General features: G+C 47.0%; 2 protein-coding genes across 18 annotated transcripts in view; one reads left to right on the top strand and one right to left on the bottom strand.

Annotated features, from left to right (window-relative positions):
- Window positions 1–286: 286 nt before the first annotated feature.
- On the top strand, window positions 287–1135 carry LOC120904453 (DNA-directed RNA polymerase II subunit RPB11). The gene is made up of 3 exons (XM_040314439.1): window positions 287–398; window positions 511–600; window positions 744–1135. Exons 1-3 carry the CDS (start codon window positions 346–348, stop codon window positions 952–954), a joined length of 354 nt encoding a protein of 117 aa, XP_040170373.1. The 5' UTR covers window positions 287–345; the 3' UTR covers window positions 955–1135.
- The window catches only part of LOC120904452 (restin homolog), a 60958-nt gene continuing 46173 nt past the window's right edge, over window positions 293–15077 (bottom strand). For 14 of the 17 annotated variants that reach the window (XM_040314423.1, XM_040314421.1, XM_040314420.1 and 11 more), the window contains 7 exons: window positions 14124–14234; window positions 9559–9669; window positions 9003–9026; window positions 8161–8281; window positions 4213–8092; window positions 3938–4137; window positions 293–1578 (listed from right to left, as the gene is read on the bottom strand). In XM_040314423.1, the coding sequence (XP_040170357.1) occupies window positions 1532–1578; window positions 3938–4137; window positions 4213–8092; window positions 8161–8281; window positions 9003–9026; window positions 9559–9669; window positions 14124–14234 (4494 nt within the window). In that variant the 3' untranslated portion in view covers window positions 293–1531. Of the gene's footprint in view, window positions 1579–3937; window positions 4138–4212; window positions 8093–8160; window positions 8282–9002; window positions 9027–9558; window positions 9670–13005; window positions 13813–14123; window positions 14235–15077 lie in introns of those variants that run through there. The other 3 variants (XM_040314428.1, XM_040314424.1, XM_040314437.1) reach the window with 2 other exon arrangements.

Here is a 15077-nt window from a genome sequence, read left to right on the forward strand (position 1 = left end):
ATCAATACAGCTTAGAAACTGAGTTAAAGATGAAGAAATTACTTGTATTGCATAAATATTGTAAACAAAAATCAATTTGTTAATAAAAAAACTTTTTACTTGATTGTCATCCACGCGATTATTGCTAGTTCGCTTCACCCATTGCCCGTGAAAGCGCTGCTGAAATGTCAAAATCGGCAAACCGTCAACGTGCCAAGAAGAGAAAGAAAACACAAACGTTTGCGGTAAACAACCAGGCACCGTGTGATATTGTTTGTAGCAGTAAAACACAGCAAAAGTAATAGAAAAAGCGCCAGTTTTGATTGTTTATTTGTTTCACCTGTCGAGCCAACTGATTTTTCCACCATGAACGCACCACCGACCTTCGAATCTTTCCTTCTGTACGAAGGAGAGAAGAAGTAAGTTAGCCAAATCGGTCGACCGGTAGCATTCTGGGCGAATGATGCCGCACCGACCTAACGAATGAATGCACACTAAACGAATTGTTTTACTCTTTCCCCGCTGCACCAGAATTATCAAAGAACTGGACATGAAAGTTCCAAACGCTGCCATATTCACCGTCAACAAGGAAGATCACACGCTGGGAAACATGATTCGCAAGTGAGTATTTCATTGAGCGGCTTTTTCGGGCCATTGATGAACCATGCCACGGGATTTTGATTTACATGCGCACACCTTCTTTTCTTTCTCGCGCCCATCCTGTACGGCTCCTCCTCCTCCTCATCCTTCCGCGCCCCCTGCAGCCAGCTGCTGAAGGATCCGAACGTGCTGTTCGCTGGCTACAAACTTCCCCACCCGCTCGAGCACAAGTTCGTACTGCGCATCCAGACGACGTCGGAATATTCCCCTCACGAAGCGTTCATGAACGCCATCACCGATCTGCTGTCCGAGCTGTCCCTGTTCGAGGAACGGTTCCGGGAGGCGATGAAGGAAAAGAAGGAGGGTGGCGATTAGGATTATTTCGGATACACCAAATGGCGGGAGGGGAGAGTAGGTGAGCAGCGGGATAGAGAGAGAGAGGGTTCACGGTCCGTTTTTACCCTCTTGGAATGTCGGTGTGCGAACAGGCAGGCTTTTTAATGTTTAAGAATGTGTGACCTATATTGGATTCAGTATAAATATTGAATTAATCCTATCTATCATGTCTACTGTTTTTACTGTTGATGTGTGTGTGTGTGGTTGTTTGTTTTTATCATCAATCCGAACGCAAACAGAAAATTAAGGGAATAATTTAAAAATAGCAGAACAAAGACACAAAACACGTACGCGTTCGCTCTCTTATACGAAATCGTTCTACATAAGAAACCACACATTTTAGGCAATTCGGTTTGTTTTTAAATATTAAAGCTGCCTCCTCTCTTGGTGTTGAAATAAATAACTGCATAACAAGTTCTAGTGCGTAAAATTGATTCCAAAAATTCTTATCTTAGACGGGGAGAGGGGAGAGAAACTATGTATAATCTAAAACAAATAAGGAAGAAATCCATCAAATAAGCACGACGGGATGAGCGGGTTGCTCGCCGCACCTGCCTTAGTACGTCTCGTCGTCCGGACACTCGCCAATTTCATGACCAAACACTGCGAAGAAAAAATGGAGAAAAAGAAAACAATATAAAATATAGTACAACAGCGCTTTTATGTCTTTTCTATCGGTTGCGTAATGAAAGCGGTCATTTGTATTAGCTGGTTAATAGCATAAGAACATGCGACTAATTAAAAAAACACACATCCTCGGTACTGTCTCTGAAATAGACTGGATTAGGTGAAACGATCCATTTTTCGCATCGCAAATCGACCCCGCAAAGACAAATTTAGCATAGAGAGCACAATCGTAAAATGTTTAACTTGATTGCGTACAGCTAGCGTGCTCGTCGTGCCACCGGTCCGGTTGCCCAGGACGACGGGGCACAGGGTGTATCCACGCAACACGTGCGCTTCTTTCCAGGTTGTTCCATATGTACGCCGAAAAGCTAACGCAACACGGCGTTTGGTACCAGGATGGTACGAGATATGCTTGTTAATTGCGTTTGGAAAGATGTTCGCTCTTAATCCGTCCGCAATTTACGACCACCGTGCCTTGTGATACGGTCCGGTTCTCTATTACTCTTGCCCAGGAGGAGAGTACACGAGATATGGACTGCAATTCATTGTGGGATTCTTTTTTTCCTCTCTCTCTCTCTCTCTCTCTCTCTCTCTCTCTCTCTCTCTCTCTCTCTTTCTCTCTCTCCTTTCTTCATCCCATGCCAAGACACACAAACTCCCCAAAGGATGCAAGCTCAAAAACAACACATTGTGGATCGTGTTTTTGTTGTGTTGTTGAACAAAATGAAAACGCTCCAGGCGTACCCGAACTAAGAGCATCGTCTTATCAAGCACAAGTTCAAGATATTCTGTGCAAAAAAAAATAAGGACAACCGCCCGGAATGTTTTATTTTAGGACTCCTTTTTATCCGTATTTAAATCGGGTAAGGGTTGAGATATTTTCTTGTCGCTTTTAGTTCGGGTAGAACATTTGAATCAAAACCTTTTCTTAACACAAACATATCAGACAGGGTTTCAACAATTTATTAACCGTAATTTAAACGCTTTTCTAGTAATTGTATTTCAAATCTCTTGGATGATTGGTATATTTTCCAATGCTTCACAGCATCTTTTCCAGATACTGACTTTTTTCTGTTTCAGTTTTAAACCAAACAATTAAAATAGTTTTGTAAATGTATCAAAAAGCAAGTTTGCAATGAGTATTTTGGATTACAGGAATATAGTTTTTCAGAGATTTTCATAATTTTTGAACGCTTTCTTGGCACTCTGAAATGATCTTCATGTGCCGGAAAGTGGACCCTTTGGCACACCTTTTGGACAGGCTCATTTAGAACCAAATTGGAATTTCTAACGAGCTTGTCGAAAAAGCATTCCGTAGTAGTGATGCAAAAAATGAAGTTTTCGTCAGAATCGATTCCGGCTAGCTCTGAAGTTTTCTGGAATCGATTCCGGATAGTAGGTCCGCAATCAGTTTCCGGAATTTGCTCTGGAATTTATTCCAGAATCGTCTCCAAAATTGGTTCCGGAATTAGCTACGGAATCGGTTCCGTGATCGCTTCCGAAATCGGAATTGGCTCCGAAATCAGAATCGGCTTCAAAATCAAAATCGGCTTCGAAACGGAGTCGGTTGCGGCTTCTCCATAAGAATAGGCGTTTGGGTCCAGTGATGTTACATATTGATAGCCGCAAAGATTTAAATTTACTTGTAAACGATCCCTTCGCATGGAGATTCCCGGACTGACTTCGCTTCGGAAACTTCTTATTTCAATTTAAGAATTTGTTCTCATTACGAAGCTAATTCCATTTCTGGAGTCAATCTTGATTCGGTTACCGGAGCAAATTGCGATTCCCAGATCGATTCCGGCTGCCAATACCGATCCCGGAATCGATCTTGGAGTCAACTCCGAAATCAGCTCCGGAATAGTCTCCGGAATAGTCTCCAATATCGACACCGAAATCGGCTCCGGAATTGACCCCGGAATCGGAATCGGCTCCGGAATTGGTTCCCAACACGGAATCGGAATCGGGTAGGTCCATCAAATGAAGATTACTTCCCGAAAGAAAGAATCAAGAAAGTGTCCCAAAATTGTGTGAACCCTCGAAAACACCTGTAAATTAAGGGAAATCTCGTGACCCGTGCCAAACCTTGCAAACATTTATTTAATTTTTTTTTCTTCATTTAACTAAATGCTCTAAAAAGCTGGGAATAGATATTCCCAAAGAAATCCTTACTCTTCTACGCTTTGACAAAAATCTTGCTTACTGACAATTACTTAGAAAACCCCACCTTTTTATTGCTCAGACATCCGAAATCTCGAACAATGATTTATCGTTTATGAGTCCAACAAACATAACAAGGGTCACGGTTTTATAATTTATTTCACAATTGTCTTACCTTCGCAGCTTTCGCAGTACTTCCTTGGCGGTGGCACCTTGCGCTCCTTGCCGTCCGAGGGATGCTTCAGCGATTCCGGCGGACTGTCGGAGCACTGCTTCGGGCAGTCCTCGGTTTCGTGCAGATCAAACTCGTCGCAGATGTCACAGAACACGCGCGGTGCCGGCTTACGCTTCTGAATATCAAAGCTCATGTTGTGACTGTAAAAGGAGCAAAAAAGACATGATTACAAAAAATAATTGAGCTTTTAGAAACCGAATAGCTTTCTTCTTTACCTATCCGCACTGGTCGACTCGAGCGCCTGTATCCGCAGCGTTAGCTTCTCATTCTTTCGCTGCATATCGACGATGATCGAGTTGAGGAAATCGATCTGTGCTCCGGAATCGTCATCCTTGGAGTCGCTCATGACGCCAACCCCTCGGTTCGGGACGGTGCCAGAATTGTCGGCTGCCGTTGCTGCGGCAGTTGCCGCCTTTGCCAGCTTCGTCAGCTCACTCTCCTTCAGGACGAGCTGCGAGCGAAGCTGCTCGTTGTCCTTCTCGAGCCGACGGTTCGCCAGCTGCAGTTCGGTTTCGCGCAGCTCCAGATCCTTCTTGGCGCACTCGAGCTCATGCTGGCGCTTCTCCACCGCCCGCTTGCTGCTGACGGTTTGAGCCGTTTCGGACACCTGCGTTTCGACGCGCTGCATCAGCTCGGCCAGCCGTTGCTGCAGCTCGTCGATCTCTTGCTTTTTGGCACTCTCCAGCTCGAGCAGCTTCTGGGAAAGGTCGTGCGTACGGTGCGAGTACTCCGTTTCGGCGGATTTTTTCCGATCGAGCAACTCATCGAACTGGGTCGCTTGTGCGGCGAGCTTGGTTTCCAGTTCGGCGATGCGCCGCTGCTGCTCCTTCTGCCTGTCTTCCTGCTCTTTTACGGTGGAGCGGGACTTTTCTAGCGCTGCCTGCAGCTCGTTCGCTTCTACGGCGGTGCGTTTGCTGAGCTCTGTACTGTCGGCGAGAGTTTTCTGCATCGCTTCTAGCTGGTGCTGTAGATCTTTTAGCTGTGTGTCCTTCGAAGCGCTCTCTTTCTGTAGCTGCTTAAGTTCTTCCTCTTTCACAACAATTTTGGCATTGCTCGATGTGGTTTGCTTTTGTAGGTCTTCCACCTTGCTGGAAAGCTCGAGTATAGACGCATCTTTGGAAGAAACCGATTGCTCCAGACTTTGTACCTGTTGCTCCAGCGTGGCCTTCGTTTGCAACTGAGCGTTTAATTCCTTAACCTTTGCGTGCAGCTCACCCAGAGAGGTGGCTTTGGTCGCAAGCTCTTGTCTGAGCGCAATGAGCTCAGTCTCTGTGGCTCCCTTGGCCGAAGAGGTAGACTCGAGTTGTTTCAACAGCTCCTCGTTTTTGCTTACAACCGCATCATACCGTTCCTTCTGCTCGCCCGCAGCCTGCTGCATCTGTTCTTGCAGCTGCGCAAGCTCCTTGCGCAGTGTCTCCTCGCGACTCACGAGATCGACCTGCTCCTCTTCCATCTCGCTGTACGAGCTGTTCAGGTCTTGCAGCCGCTGTTGCACCTGCTGGCACGCTTCCTCCGATTCCGATTTTGCCTTTTTCAGCGCTTCAATTTGGGTGTAGCTTTCCTGAAGCTGTTGCAACATTTCCGCATACGATTTGCCGTTTTCCTCGAGCTTTGCGACCATCTCAGCCACTTCGGCCGAACGTTTCTGCTGCAGAGTTCGCTGCTCGTCCAGCTGCTGCTCGAGCTCAACGATACGCTGAGCTTTCTGGTCGATCTGCACGGTTAGGTCCTGGCTGCCCTGTTCCATCGACTGCCGCAGCTCGTCCAGCCGTTGCTGCAGCGTTCTGGACTCTTCCCGGCTCTGCTGCAGCTGCTTTTGAAGCGACTCTTCCTGCTCCTTTGCAGCACTGACAGCAGTTTCGTTGAGCTCTTGTAGCTTTTTGCTCTCAATCCGTGCGTCCTCGAGCTGTGCCTTTAGCTCTCCGAGCGCGCTTTCAAGCTCACTCTTCATAGCTGCCATTTGTTGCTCGCGCTCCGACACGCTCTTTGCCAGCTCGGCCGCATGCTCACTGTCGATGCGTTGCCGCTCCTGCTCGAAGCTCACCTTTAGCTCCGCTATCGTGCGCACCAGATTGTCCTGCTCCTGCTCGGCCAGCTCTTTAATCTTGCGCAGCTCCGTGTTGAGCTCGTTCTCCTGGATGATCTTCTGGTCGGAGATTTGCTGCATCTCCTGCCGCACGCGTTCCACCTGCTCCTGTAGTGCCGCGTGCGCCTGGGTACTCTCATCCGCCCGCCGTTCGGTTTCAATCTTCAGCGTATCGTAACTATCGCGCAGCTCGTCCAGTGCGCGCTGTTTCGCCTTCAGCTCGTCCGTGAGCTTTGCCAGCTCGGAGTTGGAGTCGAGCGTGCTGGAGCGTTGCAAATCGAGCTCCCGCTCGAGGTCCAGCTTCTGCTGCTGGACCTGAGCGGACTTTTGCTCCAGCGCGTCCATCTTTCGACGCAGGTCGGCGTGTTCGATTTCAAGCTTGCCGTACTGCTCTGCCGCTTCGCCCAATTTCTTTCCACCTGCTTCCTCCCGGGCTGCAGTTTCGGCGAGAGAAGCGTTGAGCTTGGCTAGCTGCTCATCCTTGGAACTCAACTCGGAGCGAAGTGAGGAGAGCTGCTGGTTGAGGGATTGCGATTCGTTCGTTCGGGTCGCAATCGTGTCTTCTGCCAGCTTCATCTTATCGGATACATCCTTCATCTGCTGCTGTGCAGCTTCAAGTTGCTTCTGAAGCTCTTCTCTTGCCTGCGACAGCCGCGTAAGCTCTTCCTCTTTTGCGCTCAGCTGCTGTTGCGCAGTTGACGCACTCAACTCAAGCTCTTTGCGCAAAGTATCTTCACGATTGCGCAGATCCTCCTCAAGCTGCTTCACCTTCGACGCCAGCTCCTGTTTACTTTCTTCCAGCTGCTTCTCCAAAGCTGTCTTCTCCTGCAAGATGTTCGCCAGCGTACCGTCCTTGTCCGCAAAGCTGGCCTTTATCGCCGTCAGCTCCTGGTTTAGGCTGGCCTTGGAGACGTTCAGTTCCTTCAGCTCGTTCTGGAGCGCACTCACGAGCACCTCGTTCTCTTCCAGCTGTTTGTCTTTGGCAAGATTTTCCTGTTCCGATGTTTGCAATTGCTTGCGCAGCTCGGCAATAGTGTTCCGTTCCGCATCGGCAAGAGCATGCACCTCCGCTATCAGCTGCTCGTGCTCGGTGCGCGATTGTTCGAACTTTTGCTGCAGTGAGGACAGCTCCTGCTGCACCTTCACCTTATCTGCCTCGAGCTCCTGCAGCTGTTTGGCCTGATTGGACAGTTCCTCCTGCTTTGCGGCCAGCAGTGCGGCACTACTCTCACCGCTCGTTGCGAGCGATTGCAGATCGCGCTGCAGCTTCTGCGCCAACGATTCCTGCTCCTGTCGTGAAGCTATTTCCGCCTTCAGTGCCGCTTCACTCGCCGTTAGCTTCGATTCCACTTCCTGGGCCGCCTTTTCCTTCACACTGCGGTCCTCCTCAAGCACCTTGATTGTCTGCGTTGCGTTCGTGAGGTCCCGCTCGAGGTGGGTCTTGGAAGCATTCACCTCCACAAGCGCCACCTCCAGCTCGGACAGCTTCTCTGCCAACTTGCTGCTGGAGGTACCCTGTTCCTGCAACTTCGCCCTAAGGTCACTTTCCAGCTCCACCGTCTTCAGGTCGCGCTGCCGCACATCGGCCCGCAGCTCCTCCGCCGTTTGCTCGAGCAGCTGCACTTGTTGGTCCCGCTCGGCCAGCAGATCCTTCTTGGAGCGCAACTCATCCTGCAGGGCCGCCAGCCGCTCTTCCTGTTCGCTTTCGGCATTCTTGAGCGCCAGATACTGTTTCTCCAGCTCGGCATCCTTCACCGTGAGCTGGTCGCTCTGCTCGTCCACCCGGTGCTCGAGGTAGTTGATCTGCTCCTTGAGGCACTCTTCGCTGATCGTGAGTGCGGAGAGTTTGCTGGCAGCGGCTCGCTCCGCATCGGCCACCTTCTCGTGCAGGTTCTGGATTTCGTTCTCGAGCGAACGCTTCAACTCTTCCGTCAGATGCAGCTTCTGATCCTTGGCAAGTATTTCCGCCTTTAGCTTATCGATTTCGGCGTTCAGCTCTGCCCGAACGGCTGTGTTAAGGTGTGGCAGTTTGCAAAGTTTTAGTAAAGGGATTAAAGAAGAGTTCCTGGGTACATACCGTTGATTTCTTCTGGTGGTACTCCTGGCTGTGTTGGCTCGTTGGGTTTTCCTGCAGTTCCGCCAGCAGCCAGCTGAGCCTCCAAATCGGCTATTTTTTCTTTGAACACTTGTGTTTGAGCCTACGGTGTTGCGACAATTTTTCAATAAACAAAACGCAATCAAACAAATTAATGACATAAAATATACTAAGAAGCTACTACAGCCTATTGTTAGTGGTGGCACAAAGTATTAAATGAACAAAATAGTTCAAACTTACGGAACAAATATACGGAAAGAACTTAAAACACAGCCATGCGTCATGCATTTCAAAAAGTTTTGGGGTAACAATATGACTTCAAAAACCAATACGGACACGGAATAAATTAGTCACAATGCTTTATACTGATACAACGTACAATTCAGCTTTTTTACAAAACAAATTTTGAACAGAAATATAGAAAATTTCTAAGCTGAACATTTCAAAATAGAGAACCGACATAGAGCAACTTCCTATCATGCATTCTTTGACATTGCACAAACAGAATGAACAGAAAATCAATTTTCCACTCTACATAATGGAAGAATACACGCACAGCAGCTTAAAACCGATTACGAAGCACCAATTGAAGTAAAAAAAAAAGAATGGGAAGCCATTTGATTCGAGAGCAACGGCAAAGCCTCTCAGTTCGTTTGCCACCATCAAAATAAGGAAATACGATGCTCGAAGCTAACGTTCATGCAACACTAAGCTAAGGAACAACCATTACGGTGGCAAACGAAGCCAAAAGTCTCCCATAGTGACCAACGGGGCAACAAGACCTCCCTTTTGGTCACCCTTTTGCTCTCGTTGGCGATACTCACGCGTACTGAATTTTGAATTTTTCCCTGAAAATATTACACGCAACAGGTGAAATGGATTAGATAAAATGGTGAGGTGAGAGTAAAACGAAAAAGAACGATGATATTGTTGGAAATCTCCGTTACAAACACTTTTGGAAAAGGAAACCAAGGTCCCGGCGGTGAGGCAGAAGATTACCTTTGCGACACCACCATTTTCCGTACTTCCAAATTGACCTTTCTTCATCTAATAAAATATATTTACACACACACACACACCCACACACACAAGCACACGTACATGGTTCTGCGAGAGGTCCACACAGGCCGAGACTGTGGCCTAGACCAAAAGCACACACACACACACGCGCGCTCGACAAGTAACTTGAGACGCGGCCTAATCGTAATTTATGCTTCATTCTTCGCCTCTTGCGGAGCAGCAGGAACAGCACGTGTGACAAGTGTGTACGTGCCGGTGGTGCTGCGTCAGGACTAGGTTCAGCACCGGCAGCAATCCTTTCACGTCCCGCCCGACGCACACCGCCACATTCTGCCCACCAGTTTCCCGCTCAACACTTACGTTTAGCTCTTCGCCGCAGAACGTTGCTTCGTCCACGCTGAACTGTAGGTCCTCGTTGCGGCGCTTCTCGTCGGCGAGCGATTTTTCCAGCAGGGTCACCTTTTCCTTCAGCTGCTCCGGGGGAAGGGGGAAATAGGAAGAAAAAACCAGTGTGTGAGTGTAAAATATATAGAGCGGCAGCGGTGCTGTTTTTTACGAAGTTAAGAACAGACGATAACGCCAACACGGAGCCCACGACACGACACCAGCATCTGAAACGGGGAAAGTGTAATGTGTGGGAAAAAGGAGGTTCAATGGATGGATAGGGAGCATTAATTTAGAAAGTACGTGAAAGCAACACATTACAAGCGGTGCAATGTATTGTAAATAATAGCAGGAATTTCCTGAAATTAAATTGAGCAGTAATGTAAAAAAAACAACGCATTTTACCCCCTTTGCAGGCTCTTTCCTGCTAGTACCTAAGCTTAATGTATAATTTTGAATTTTAATTGATAATCTACCGGTTTAAAGCCCTTGTTTGCTTTATCGACCCGCAAAATGCCCATTAAATGCTACCGTTTATGTTGTCCTTCGGAGCATGCGAGCCCCACACTATCACTGGCCAAGCAATATGTCATTGAATGCATTATGCATAACATGGGGGGTGAATATTCATATGCCATGGGTGCACATTCATCCGGACCGAACCCGGAAGCCACCTTCCCACGCCATTGCTTCAACGTTATTGTACAGCTCCCTCTCTGCCACCGAACCGATTGAATCGATAAAGTGGCTGCACACCTTCAACGTCGTGTTACAATTTCAAGATGCCAATGTCTGCTGCAGGCCATCGTGTACATTTTCCGGAAGCTGAAGTCAGTCCTCTAAAGCGTGGGACAATTTTGCTTGCTTGCAGGCAAAAGGCAAAAGGTGGGAATGCAAGAATGGCCACATAATTTGCATACAACTTGAGATATGCGAAACGATGCATTGAACCGTCAGCTTTTGACGACATGTTCGAGCCACTGGACGCATTCAATTCCAATCAGTTTCATTGTGCATTGGGCATGTTCCTCTGTCAGGTTTTTTTCCGTTGCAGGGACAGAAGCAGGCAATTTCAAACCGGGCGATTCCAGTGGGACATCCGAGCTCATCAGAAAATGCTTCATCAAACCCAGAACGGAGCTAGTTTGAAGGCTTTATTGGCTGAAAATGAAGAAGTCGGCATGGTAGGCTAGATGGAACCTACTGCTGGAACTATTGTCAAAAAACTGGAATTGCTGAAACATCTGAGCGTCCTTGAAGTTCTCAGGGACATGCTGCATTGAAATACCAATCCCAGGAACATCTCGAAAGAAAGATGCAATTATGTAGCCGACTATGTGTGCAGGAATGCAGTACCAACCGGGAGAGCTCAGAGCAGAGGCTCCAACTCGTCCCCATGGCGTCGGTAAATAGCTCTTCCAGCATATGCTGGAGGAAGAGGATATATTCCCAACTCAATTGTGCGCCAAATACACTCAACTCGGATGCAACAGATGAAAAATCCCACACATCGACCGGTCACAACTAAATTGAATGGACGGGGGATGACATTGGATGAGAATTCCTGTGTCTGGACAATAATTATCTGCCCTTACAAAAGAGAACCAGGGGACGTGACACATCCCGAAACAATTGGACAGCGTTGCACAATAAAAGTGAGACGAGTTATCAAGGTAAAAAAAAAACAATGAACAACAGAAGAGAAACGTGTCACTCGGTCTTTTTGGACACATTTGGACACATCTGAGGCGGAAGGAAAGAGTTGTCATACTGTGTTGCCACGTGTCAGGGATGTATAAAGCAACGGAGTCAGCAGTTTTTGTGCTTCCCAGAATCCACATTCTATTGGACTGAAGGACAATCTAGCTGGTTAGGAGTGCGTCTGGACGAGTGATTAAAAGAAACAAACTCACATTGCACTATCACACACAGTGCTGGATAGCAATTAAATTGATTTTCAAACAGATTGTGCACCTTCCTTACCGGGCTAGTAGTATCAAACACAAATGTCAAAGGAGGAAACTGGAGAGAAACAAACGCTTGGTGCTTGACACCCACATGCTAGCTGCATCACAGCAGCGCAAAACCTACCCTACACAGCTTGCCATGATTGCATTATGTTTATCCAGTATCCACTTGCCCGGGATGGGGATAATTCCGATGGCACCATTACGCCCCCGCCAGCCGGATACTGTTTACGGATCCGGGGGATAAAGGCGACAGACCCACGGCACAGCGGCCAGAGAAGCTGGCTGGATAGTAAAAACACCCCCAATGCAAAAAGGATTCATGCAATTCATGGCTTTGTATAAGTGTGGTTGTGTGTTTGTATGGACTCGAATGTTTTTGCGGTAGCGAGTTTATTTGCTTTCCCAATGTGGATGTGTTGGCCGTCATTCGAACGGTGTGCGCTCGAGAAAAAAGTCGGAAATGGTGGAGCAGCAAGCAAGCTGACATTTTAGCCATCGGTGTAGTTTTCTTCTTGTTGCGGTTCCCACCCACATCCCGGATGTTGGAGACAAATCGTTTGGTCCTAGTTAAGCGCCGGGAATAAATGTAGCGTCGCAGCCATCTGCATGCAGCGTATAAAACGAAGGCAAACATTGTCGGGTTTGGTCATGCGCCACAGCATCATTGATCCGAGTGTCCGTCTACGATCGAGGCGGGGAAGCCCTCTTTTTCTCTTGAGATGCACCGGAATGCTATAATCCCATGTTTTTGAAGCAAACGGTTCCACTGGTTCCTTTTTCAAACTGCCCCGTTTTGCCAACCCATCTGAACGTCTCGCGCCCGACTAAGCAATTCAGAGGGAAATATGTATTGACCACATGCTCCTTCCAGGGCGTCCCATCGCATGTATAGGGGCAGTCATCGCCAAGTAAATGATACGTAAAAGAACCAGGCTAATGTTTAAAGGAAGGAAGAGGACATCATTCCTTATGTGGCAAGAAACTTGGGGGAAAAAAACGCTGCAAACCCCATAAAGCGGCTGCAAAATTGCAAACGTCATCGACGACCTGCTCGTCGGTCGGGCTACCCAATTTGTGGCCATTTCTCCGCTCCAATGAGAGCAAAAAAAATGGAGAGTGTGTGGGCAAAGGAAAGCGCTTAATCAAACTGTCGCCATAGATTAACATATTCAGTTTTTTTCTTCTACCTCTCGTACGTCCACTTTCATCGGATTAAAAAGAGTGACCATAAAAGGCTAACCCTCCACTGGTGGTCCACCCAACGCTTAGTTGGCGTAATGGGAAATTGCGATCCAATTTGCATGTTTAAATTGAATTATTTGAATGCTAGTTAATACCGCTAAAAGCTGGACACGATTGGGTAGAACTAGATAGGATAGGATACAACGCCTTATCGCTAAACATGTCATCAGTGAGAAAGTAGTACACCCGGTTGCCGGAGGCCACCACGCTATTCGTTTTTAAAATGTTCAACATAAAGCAAAAGCGTTTGTGTTTTTAATTGTCTGCAATTGTAAAAAAAAAACCGTTTTCCACAAATCCGGTACTGAATGTCGCAGGAACACGGCTTACAAATCTATCTTAGTAACTATCAACTCCATTTTGAGCGTTGCACACGCGCGAGTGGCGGGAACTTGTAGACCATCGAAAACCATAAAAACAAACAAACCACCAATCGTAACAATTTATTTCGTGTCCCTTCACGCATTTTCCCGCCTTTCGCCGCAAACGAGCGCCCCTTTCATCTGGAGCTTTTCTTTCGTAAGGGAGATGATTAAATTGCCAAAAAAACATTGTGTCCAACATTTAAAAAGCAGCCGAAAAACTCTCTCTCTCTCTCTCTGTGTCGTGCTAGTCCTAGGCAGCGTCATTATTGTGGTGTCCAACGGCGTGTCGTCCAAGAATGTGTTGTCCCGTGTTGCGCACCGCATGTGTCTGCAAGGTGTCTCCCCCGTGAGTGGACACACAGCGGGGCTTCCTCCAGGCTACCTATCACAGAGAGACCCTCCTTCTCATCCTCCTTTGCCGTGGTAGGCGTCCAAAGTCCTCAGCAAGTATAATTAGCTTCCTACATCTCTCTACATCTCGCTCGATCTGTCTCTCTCTGTCTCTAAGCTAACAGGACGTCATGCAGGATGCAGTGTCGCTCGTGGTTACCGTGCCATCCCTGGAACTCGCGCCGCAGGTCAGCAATTCGTAGCGCGCGTCGACGGACCAGCTCTGCCCAGCGCCCAACCTCGCTACCGTCGGTGGTATCACGCTAGAGAAGGGGGGTTTGGTAAACATCAAACGTTAAACACAAAACCTGCTATACACGGTATACACTGCTGCCGTGTCTGGCGGTTCACCACCGGAAATATGAGAAAGCATTAATGAGAAGTGAGGGGGGGGGGGATGTGATGTGAAAGAAGGTTGGGGAGAGGAATAGATGCTAGTGTCCGATGCTGGTGTCGTGTGTTCGTTCGGTTGGCCGCTGTGGATGGTTTGGTGGTGCTGCGGTGACTGCGTTCCAGCGCTGCCGAAGCGCATAGACCACACCTCGCCATCTCGGATCGGTTTTCCCCTATTTACCTGTTGGATGTTCTTCTGGTACATAATCGATTGGTTGGCTGTTTCCTCGCGATCGATTTCCCGCTCCTGCATTAGCTGCTCGATGTGATTCTGTTTCTCCCGTAGGACATCCTGCAGGATGCAGGTTGTAGCGAGATAGGGAGGGAAAAAGAACAAAACAAAGAGACAAAAAAGAAAGAGCTGGATTATTTGATCCGTGATTTATGTTGTTTGGGAGATACGTGAGTTAATCAATTATCATCAGGGTACATCATGTTGTAATTACATCCGGTGTGTTATACTTTTTTTTTACAGTATTGATTATCAACGCTATGTAAGAGATAAGGATTAAGGAGGAAATATACGCAAATTGCCAATGTATGGGTAATTTTATTGGCTAATAAAATTTGATCCACGTTAGTCCAAATCGTTGCATGAACATAAAAACCCTACAGATACGAGAACAATAACCACAATAATTAATTGCGATTCCATTATTATAGATGAAATAAGTATCATATTTGTCTAGCTATTAACACATGTTACTCATGCGATAATTCATATTTTTATTGATAGAAACCTTGATTACGTTGATGGGAGAGGTCTTATTATCATTGAAGGGCACAAATGTGATAATTAATAATGTAATTATAATGCAAAATATTCATTATTTAGGACACTGCAATTCCTGTAACGGTTTTTAAACAACCATTTACATCAGGTACTTGTGATAAGAGGATAATAAGCATATGATACAGGATTGCTACTCCCAATATGAGATTATGCATAAGATTGTTTTTGCAATCAATATGAAGTCGAAGTAATTGCCAATTATTTAAAAAAATCTTTGTCAATCCATCTTCTCATCTCATTTGCCTTCATTTGTCTTCATTATTTGCAATGTTCACCGACAACAGTATCGTGTCAATGTCATCTAATTGGTTTGTGAAGTTAATTTCATACCATAAACTGATA

This window comes from Anopheles arabiensis, chromosome 3 (assembly GCF_016920715.1).
Source record: "Anopheles arabiensis isolate DONGOLA chromosome 3, AaraD3, whole genome shotgun sequence".
NCBI lineage: Eukaryota > Metazoa > Arthropoda > Insecta > Diptera > Culicidae > Anopheles > Anopheles arabiensis.